At 54.0% G+C, this 9,410-nt stretch overlaps 1 protein-coding gene across 2 annotated transcripts; it reads right to left on the bottom strand.

Annotated features, from left to right (window-relative positions):
* Window positions 1-6,298: 6,298 nt before the first annotated feature.
* On the bottom strand, window positions 6,299-7,706 carry LOC127333220 (cysteine-rich receptor-like protein kinase 6). Of its 2 annotated transcripts, XM_051359561.2 has the most exons (4): window positions 7,419-7,706; window positions 7,090-7,327; window positions 6,861-7,011; window positions 6,299-6,770 (listed from the first exon to the last, which is right to left on the bottom strand). In XM_051359561.2, the coding sequence occupies exons 1-4, from the start codon at window positions 7,576-7,578 to the stop codon at window positions 6,438-6,440; spliced, it is 882 nt and encodes a 293-aa protein (XP_051215521.1). In that variant the 5' UTR covers window positions 7,579-7,706; the 3' UTR covers window positions 6,299-6,437. The 2 variants fall into 2 exon arrangements, with proteins under 2 accessions (XP_051215521.1, XP_071681230.1); XM_071825129.1 differs by lacking the exon at window positions 7,419-7,706 and having other exon boundaries at window positions 6,302-6,770; window positions 7,074-7,169.
* Between the last annotated feature and the right edge of the window lie 1,704 nt (window positions 7,707-9,410).

The following is a 9,410-nucleotide window of genomic DNA, read 5'->3' as shown; positions in this document are numbered from 1 at the left end:
CAAGCGTGCGCTGCTGGGCGGTGTCGCAGTGGCAGGACATTGAAGGCGAGATGGCGAGAACATTGTCGGCGCCCATTTCCGAGACCAACCATTGCCAGAGCCCGACCTATCCACCCGATCGACGCCATGGGGAAGAAATGCTAGCCGTTCCGCAAGACCAAGAACGACCGGCAAGAAGCCACAGGTCGGGCGGTACGTCCATATCGAGTTCACGTGCCGCCTTTCGGAGGAAAACCGGTCGGTGCCATGGCCGGACGCAAACCTGCTTGGAGGAGGCTGGTACCTCAACTCCAGGCGCGTTCCCCCCCCCCCCCCCACATGCCGCGCGAGGGCCGAGGGTGCCGAGAAAAGGTGCGCCGCCGCCGAGCGATCTTGCCGGCCAATCTCCGAGAAGATTCAGCGTAAGCGCTCAATTCCTACAACTGGACGCTGCACCTCCTCCACCGTTAGCGTACCGGCTTCCATGACCGGCGCCGGATTTCATCGACCTCTTCACCGACGACGAACAGTAGCCAGTAGCTAGTTTTAGCACGCCTTTATGGCCTTTTAAAAGTCTTTTAATGTTTTTATTAATGTAAATTATGACTTTCATGAATGGGAAAAAAGCATGCGTCGTGCCGCTGGAGCCACCCCCTCCCCCGACGCAAACGGACGAGCGGTCGATTTTGACCATTTGGGACGACGGATGTCCGAAATGCGTCGCCCCGCTGGAGATGCCCTCAGGTGCATGCCGACACAAATGGACACGAAGCGACCGTCTGGTTCAAACAAGCGTTTGTACCAGTCTAGCGGCCTAAGGCATAGTGTCTAAGGGCATCTCCAATGGAGCGACGCATTTCGGACGTCGAAAATATCCGCGCGTGTTCGTTTGCGTTGGCCCAAATGGTCAAAATCGACCGATCGTTTGTGTCGGGGGTGGCTCCAGCGGCACGGCACATTTATTTTCGATTTTGCATTTTTTTAACATGGAAACATAATTTACATAGTAAAAGAAAGGAAAATAAAAACCCTAAAATGTTTGCGCCTACTGGTTCTCGTCGTCGCTGTCGATCACGACGAGCTCTGGTACCACCCATGGCTAGTTAGGAAGCGGCGGAACATACGCCGGTGCCGTCGGCGGTGGTGGAGGTGGAGCAGCCCAGGCCGGTGGTGGTGCATGAGGTGGAGCAGCCCAGGCCAGTGGTGGAGGTGGAGCAGACCACTCCGGCGGAGGGGGTTGGGAAGCTCACTCCGGTGGTGGAGGTCGAGGCCCCCACGGGTTGTACGGCGGAGGTGGAGGCAGTGGTTGCACCGGTTGCATGGCCAAGTCCTGGAGCGCCAGTCGTAGGGCCTCTTCCTCCGTGAGGCCCGACGGCATGATGCCGGTAGAGTACTGGGGCAGCGGCGGCTGCACCGGTCGGTCCACCTCCGAGACGAGGACGCCGAGCCTCGTGATCTCGTTGTCTGTCATGTTGTCCGGGTACTCGAACTTCCAGCCCTCCGCCATGGCCAACTGCCATTCCTGGAAATGCACGCGACGTAGTCGTCGCTGTCGTCCTTGGGCTCCTCGTTGTGGTAGGCTAGCGCCTCATTGTAGTCCTCGTCGTCGTCGTTGTTCGGTGCAGGCACCGGCGCCTGCCGTGTTTGACGACGAGGCGCCGGTGGACGGTCAAAGGGGAAGTCCCTGTCGCCGAGGAAGCCCGCCCTCCTCCTCGGATCCTTCTCGGTCTCGCGAAAGGTGCGCCAGGTGTCAGAGTCGATGGCAAGTACCGCCGCCTACGCTGGATCTCGGTGCTCCTATATGGCTCGCGCGTAGGCACGGGCGAGACGGGCACTCGGAGGTAGCTCAGCTGCCAGCCGCTAGGCATGTGCACGTCCCCCAGCCGTCGCACGACGTCCAGTTCGCGTGCATCAGCCGCGCCATGCTGACGGGCAGCGGCACCCTGTGTGGCCGCTCCGCCTTCTTGGTGCCGCTGCCGAACATCTCGAATTCATTCTTCTTCTTCCCCATGGTGTTGCAGCAGCAGTGGTGGGAGTGGAGGTGTGGGCGATGGAAGGAACGATGCCGGTCGACTTTTAAGGCCACCTGCGCGCGCGAAACGATGCCATTGAAGGCGGCACATGAGCCTAGCCGCCGCCCGCAAGTGCGCACGCAGAAGAGGCTGTCGCGACATTGATGGCGAAGGCTGCGGCGCAGACACGGAAGCGCTGACCGCGAGAGCGATGCCCACGATATAGGCTCACTGCCTGGGGGGCCGGGGGAAAAGCGAGCGATCACATGGGGCGTTCGCGCAGCGTCCGCCACGACGGATCCCAGGCGCAAATATATGCCGAGTTTGCGTCGCTGCGGATGGCCCAGTCACTATGTGTCGCCCCGCTGGAGCGTGTTCCAGACGCATTTTCCCCGGGCGGACGCAAACGGTTGCTCAGCGTCCGTTTGTGTCGCCCAGTCGGAGATGCCCTAAGGGGCGACACATTTCGGACGTCCAAAATGTCCGCACGCGTCCGTTTGCGTCGGCTCAAATGGTCGAAATCGACCGCGCATCCGTTTGCATCGGGGGTGGCTCCACTGGCATGACGCATTTTTTTTGATTTTGCATTTTCAACATAAAAACATAATTTACATATTAAAGGAAAGGAAAATAAAATAAAAAACCTAAGAACGGATGCGCCTACTGGTCGTCGTCGTCGCTATCGATCACAATGAGCTCCGGTACCGGCCATAGCCAGTTGGCAACCGGCGGAACATACGCCGGTGCCGCCGGTGGTGGTGGAGGTGGAGCAGCCCACGTGGGTGGTGGTGGAGGTGGAGCAGCCCACGCCGATGGTGGCGGTTGAGCAGCCCAGGCCGGTGGTGGAGGATGAGTAGCCCATATCGGTGGTGGAGGTGGAGGCCCCTACGGGTTGTACGGCGGAGGTGGAGGCGGCGGTTGCAGGTTGCCTGGCCAATTCCTCGAGCGCCCGTTGTATGGCCTCTTCCTCCGTGAGGCCCAGCGGCATGATACCGGTGGTGTACCGGGGAAGCGGCGGCTGCACCGGTCGGTCCACCTCCGAGACGAGGACGCTGAGCCTCGCGATCTCGTCATCCATCATCGTCTTCGGGTACTCAAACTTCCGGCCCTCCGCCATGGCCAACTTCCATTCCTAGAAAATGTAGGCGACGTAGTCATCGCTGTCGTCATTGGCCGTCTCGTTGTGGTAGGCCAGCACGTCGCTGTAGTCGTTGTCGTCGTGTGCAGGCGCCGGGGGCTGCCATGTTCAACGACGAGGCAGCGGTGGATGGTCAAACGGGAAGTCCATGTCGCCGAGAAAAGCCCGCCCTCCTCGGATCCTTCTTGGTCTCGCGCCAGATGCGCCAAGTGTCGGAGTCAATGGCGTAGGCGGGATCGGCGCGGAGGTCCGGCGGCAGGTACCGCCGCCTGCACCGGAGCTCGGCGCTCATGTCTGGCTCGCGCGCATGCCATGTCCAAAACGGAGATAATGACCACGACGATGGCTGCCCGCGCGTGGGATCCGGATACCTGGCCGCCGAACATTAGCGAGGAGGAGGCCATTGTGATGGCAATGGCCAATAGCAAGCTCGACCAACTCGCTATGTGGGACGGCCTCGCCATCCAGCTTCACTAGTCGTTGCTTGCGTAGGGGAGGCCGTCGGCTCCTCCGGCCACACCGACACGTACCCACGCGTGTGGCGTATCCTCCTCCTTCGACGGCCTTGGATCCGTGGCCACCTTTACCACGGCCTCCTGCTCCACCGATAGCCTGGCAGCAGTCACCGCAGGCTCCCCTTCCTCCTCCACCGCTAGTTCATCGGCCTCATAAGCAACGACAAGCAGTAGTCCATAGCTAGGTTTTAGCCGGCCTTGCTGGCCCTTTTTAATTTCTAACCTTTTTGATGTATTTTTACAATTATGTAAATTATGGGCTTTTCAATGGAAAAAATATTATGCGTCGGGCCGCCGAGGATACCCTAGAAAAAACGGATGTGCGGTCGACTTTGAGCATTTGATCTGACACAAATGAACGCATGTGGTTAATTTTACCGTCTGAGTTGGGTCGCTCCGCTGGTGATGCCCTTAGGGCATCTCTAGCGGCGCGACGCAAACGTACGCTGAGCGACCGTTTGCGTCCGCCTTGATCGAAAATGCGTTTGGCACCATCTCCAGCGGCGCGACGCAAAGTGAAACCTGCCGCATATTTGTGGCTGGTTTGCGTCTCTGCGGAGGCGCAAAGTGTCCGCTCGCGTCTCCACCGGGCCCGCCTGGCAGCGAGTCTGCATCGAGGGCATCGCTTCGGCGGTCAGCGCTTCCGCGTCTGCGCCGCAGCCTTCGCCATCAATGGCGCGGTTGCTTGTTCTGCGCGCGTACTAGCGAGCGGCGGCTGGGCTTCTGCGCCGCCTTCAATGCCATCGTATCCCGCGCGCGGCCGCCCTTAAAAGTCCACCGGCCGCGTTCCTCCTTCGCCCACACCTCCGCCACTCGCACCAGCACCGCCGCAGCACCATGGGGAAGAAGAACGACTTCGAGGCCTCCGGCAGCGGCAGCAAGAGGGTGCCACTCCCCGTCACGCTGGGGAGGCTCATGCACGGCAAATGGTTGCCGTGCGAGGCCTGGTCCGGCGTGAAACTGCCTGGCGGCTGGCGGCTCAGCTGTCGCCGGGTGCCCATCCCTCCAGTCCCTGCGCGCGAGCCTGGTCGGAGCGTGGAGATCCGGCGAAGGAGGCGGTACCTGCCGCCGGACCTCCGCGTCGATCCGGCGTACGCCATCGACTCCGAAAGTTGGCGTACGTATCTATCGACCGAGATGGATAGGAGAAGAAGGGCGGGCTTCATGGGCGACAGGGATTTTCCCTTCGCGGCTGCACCGCCAACTCGTCCACGAAGACAGGAGGCGCCGACGCGCGCGCAGTACAACGACGACGACCGCAACGACCACGACGACAACCGCAACGACCACGACGACGATGCCTATGATGACAAAGACGGCTAAATCGAGGCGCTCGCGTACCATAACGAGGAGGTGAAGGACGATAGTGACGACTACGTCGCGGCCGTCTTCCACGAATGGCAGCAGGCCATGGCGGAGGGCCGCAATTTCGAGTTTCTGGAGAACATGACGGACGACGAGATGGCGAAGCTCGGCGTCCTCGGCTCTGAGAACGACGCGCCTGTGCAGCCGCCACTGCCCCGCTACGCCACCGACGTCATGCCGCCGGGCCTATCGGAGCATGAAGCCCTTCGACAGGCGCTAAAAGACTTGGCGGCGCCACAACCGCCGCCGTACAACCCCTGGGCTCCTCCTCCACAGTCTCAGCCCTGGGCGCCTCCTCCACCGCCGCCACAGCCGTATCCCTGGGCGCCTCCACCGCCGCCACAGCCACAGCCCTGGGCGCCTCCACCGCCGCCACACCCGCGGCCCTGGGCGCATCCACCTCCAGCATCGCCGGCGTGCCCGACATACGCTCCCCCGGATGGCAACTGGCCGTGGGCGATACTGGAGCTCATCGTGCTCGACAGCGACGACGAGAAGCAGTAGGCGTTAGGGTTTTTTTCATATTTAAACTATGTAAATTATGTTTTCATGTTTAAAAAATGATTCGGCCAAAAAATGCGTCGTGCCGCTGGAGGCCATTTCGACCGACGCAAACGGACGCGCGCGAACGCTAAAATGCGTCGCGCCGCAGGAGATGCGCTTAGGGGCTGACGTGGGAACTGCAGATTTGCTGCTTAGGTGATTTTGCCGGAAGTGCCACAACGTTTCTCTCCAATTGCCCACGTGCCATCCGTAGGTTAGTTCGTAGGACTATTCCGTAGGTGTAGTATTGTTGTAGTAGTATTGAGTCATATCAGCCATTGACTACAGGGTTATTTATGCCTATCTTTATTTACGAAGTCATGATAAAGATTTGATTTCTTACCACCGAAGTGTAACCCTGGTCGATCACCACGATCCATGCGGCTCCATCAAGATCCAGACTTTTTTCTTGTCCACAAATGGAACGAGTTGAGTGAAAAATAGTGATAACAAAATTAGGTAGTTACCCTGCAGGTGAACTTGTGAGGTACTGCACGGTAAATAAAAATATAGACCGAGAGCATGGGCGCTAGGAATTGTTCCCAGCTGTTTTGGCTAATTGTCGGTATTTTTTTCTGGCACCGACGCATGAGTTGGAGTCTAGACCTTGAACATTGAGTGCAAAATATGGCTTACCAAGCTGCCGACGCTTGCGCATGCCGTAACTGCAATTTTAAGCTCCTTTGTACCGGCATAGAAAATTGACATTTGCGACAATCTATCATGCTCTAGACTTTGATTTCTATGATGCAGTGACGTCCCACTAGTTTCAGTCCCTAAGCATTGCAGCTTAGCACTTCTACTCACATCAGTATCATTTCCAGAAATCAAAATAGTGTGCAAATATTGTTCAGCAAACTGCTCCCAAAGCTGGAGCTGGAAGACTCATCTGGGCGAAAGCTCCGTGATCGACACTTCGTTCGAAGACATCACAGTTGATTTTTCTGTGAGCGGATAGGCTTCCGAGTACGCAGTTGAGCTTTGATTGACGCTGACCTCCTGGATCCAGAACGCCGGCCTGGACAGAAAAGGGAGACGGACAGTGTGGCTGCTGAACATGATATTCACCGACGACATCGCCGGCCTGCTCGCCGGTTTTCTCTGCATGCACAGGAGCCCGAGGTGGATGCACTTGAGAATCTGGTCGACGGGAGGACGGTTGCTCAGGGATGGATCGATCAGCTCGATGACGTTTCCCCGAGTCCAGTGCTCCCATACCTGCAGCAAATTCGGCAAGGGTATTCAGACATTGCTTCCAGAATCTGGCCGCGTGCAGAGTTCATACGTGGACATGCTTCAGGTGCTCACAAGATTCAAGAGATCGACGTCTTGCTCAGTGTTACACGAGCCACTGTTTCTTGTGCCGGTGACGATCTCTAAGACCAAGACGCCGAAGCTAAACACGTCCGACTTGATGGAATACTGACCGCGCATGGCGTATTCAGGCGCCATGTATCCGCTGGGATTGAAACAGAACTTCAGAACCTGATTTAGCTCTGGTGTTTTCTCAGTGAAATATACCTTCTGACATGCTTACTATGTTCCGGCGATACGACGAGTCATATCCTCTAATTGATCCCCTCCGAATATCTTTGCTAGGCCGAAATCATAAATTTTGGGATTGAAATCCAAATCTAGCAGTACGTTGCTCGCTTTGTGGTCACGGTGAACTATCTTCAGTTGAGAATCTTCATGGAGGTATTGTAAGCCTCGAGCGATTCTATTGATAATCTTGAACCTCTTTCCCCAATCCAGCTCTTTCTTTCTCTCAAAATCTGTGGCCCAAACAAGATTACCATTGTACCGTAAATTTGGTGGCACATGTGTTACTCATGTGAACAATAAAATGCTAGCGAGAAAACTTACCGAAAATAATGGTATCAAGGCTTCTGTTGGGCATATATTCATACACAAGTATTTTCTCTGTTCTTCCAAGCAACGAGTGATACACAAAATCGCGTTTATTGCAAAAAAGAAATATCATAAAAACAGCTAGGGCAACCACACCAGGGATTACATGACACATTTATGCAACACTAATCATATCGTTTAATAGTCATCCTAAAGGGTCCCTGAGATAGAAGCCTTTTTTATAAGGGGGCAAGGGAGCAAAGGGGGTAAGAAAAACACCGTCTCCTCCAACTGAATGTGTGAGATGTTTTTTTTTTCGATAAAGGGTATTTTATTACTTGTGATAAGCAATTACATCCAGCCTCTGCATAACCAGGATGCACACAGCTGTTCAAGTGTCTGGAACGAACAATATATGAAAAAAGGCGAAATACATATCGAGACGATGAATTATATAACGCCTAAGGAGAGGGTGGAGCTTCAATCCGTAGACTATGCTGCCACCCATGTAGGGAAAAAGTATCCCTCGCCGTAGCCTCCAACCGTGTACAGACCTCCGTAAATAGGTCTCGGTTCTCCGTCCGCTGAAGAGGTAACCATGAACGGAGAATACCTGTACATCTGTAGATGACCTGCAACAAAGAACAGTTTTTATCGTTAAAAATCTTGTCATTTCTACTTAGCCAAAGCGCCCAGATAACTGCTAGCGCCCCCACCCTAAGAAGCAACTTAAACCTTGAATCAACACCGTGAAGCCAATTGCCAAAGACATTTGCCACACTAGTCGGGGGATACAGGGTAGACGCTACTTGGATGACTGACCATATAGATCTCGCAAAACTGCACTGGAAGAATAGGTGTTTGATGGTTTCATCATGATGACAGAAAACACACCGTGAACTTCTGTGCCAGTTCCGCTTAACAAGATTATCTTTAGTAAGAATAACTCCTCAACGAAGGTACCATCCAAAAATCTTAATTTTTAATGGTATCTTCATCTTCCAAATTTTCTTATTATTATCAACTGGTAAATCAGAATGAAGGATTGCATTGTATAAAGATTTAACTGAGAAAGAGCCATCTACATGAAGATTCCATCTAAATTCATCCGGTTCAGGGGATAAGTGAATATCACCCAATCGTTGAACTAGAGTATTCCATGTTATTAGCCTTTGTCCAAGTAAAACCCGTCTGAACGTCACATTCGGTGGTGAGGTAGCCATAACTGTAGCAATGGTATCCCCTTTGCGACGAACAATACTATACAAAGCAGGATATTGTTCACTCAGGGAAGCATTGTCCAGCCAAACATCTTCCCAGAACCGTATCTGTGCTCCATTCTTAATAGAAAAAGTACCATGACGAAAGAAGATATTTTTAGTCGCCATGAGACCGGCCCAGAAGTGAGAGTCCCCGGGTTTTCAAACCACTTGGGAGAGCGTCTTCGAGCCAATATACTTTCTCCGAAGAATAGTTTGCCAAATCCCATTCTCAGTAAGAAGCTTAAAAAGCCATTTACCTAGCAGAGCAGAATTCTTAACCTCCAGGTCATGAACTCCAAGTCCGCCTTGATCTTTGGGACTACACACTATACTCCATTTAACCAATCGATATTTCTTTTTCTCGTTGTCCACTTGCCAAAAGAATCTGGATCGATAATAATCGAGTTTATGCAGAATTCCTTTCGGCAGAAGAAAGAATGATAACATATACAGTACCATATTTGTTAGTACCGAGTTAATGAGCACCAATCTTCCTCCTAGGGACAACAATTTGCCTTTCCAACTACTAAGGCGTTTCTGTAATCTTTCTTCCACAATCTTCCATTCAGCAAGTGTAAGTCTCCGATAGTGAATCGGAATACCCAAATACCGAATAGGAAAATGGCCTTGCCCACAACCAAACAACTCTGTATATTGAGTCATATCGTTTTGGGCATCGCCGAAACAGATGAAAGAACATCTCTCACATTATGTTTTGTGTGTTTGATGTCAATATATGTGATAC

This window comes from Lolium perenne, chromosome 2 (assembly GCF_019359855.2).
Source record: "Lolium perenne isolate Kyuss_39 chromosome 2, Kyuss_2.0, whole genome shotgun sequence".
NCBI lineage: Eukaryota > Viridiplantae > Streptophyta > Magnoliopsida > Poales > Poaceae > Lolium > Lolium perenne.
This window is presented reverse-complemented; position numbering and strand designations above follow the sequence as displayed.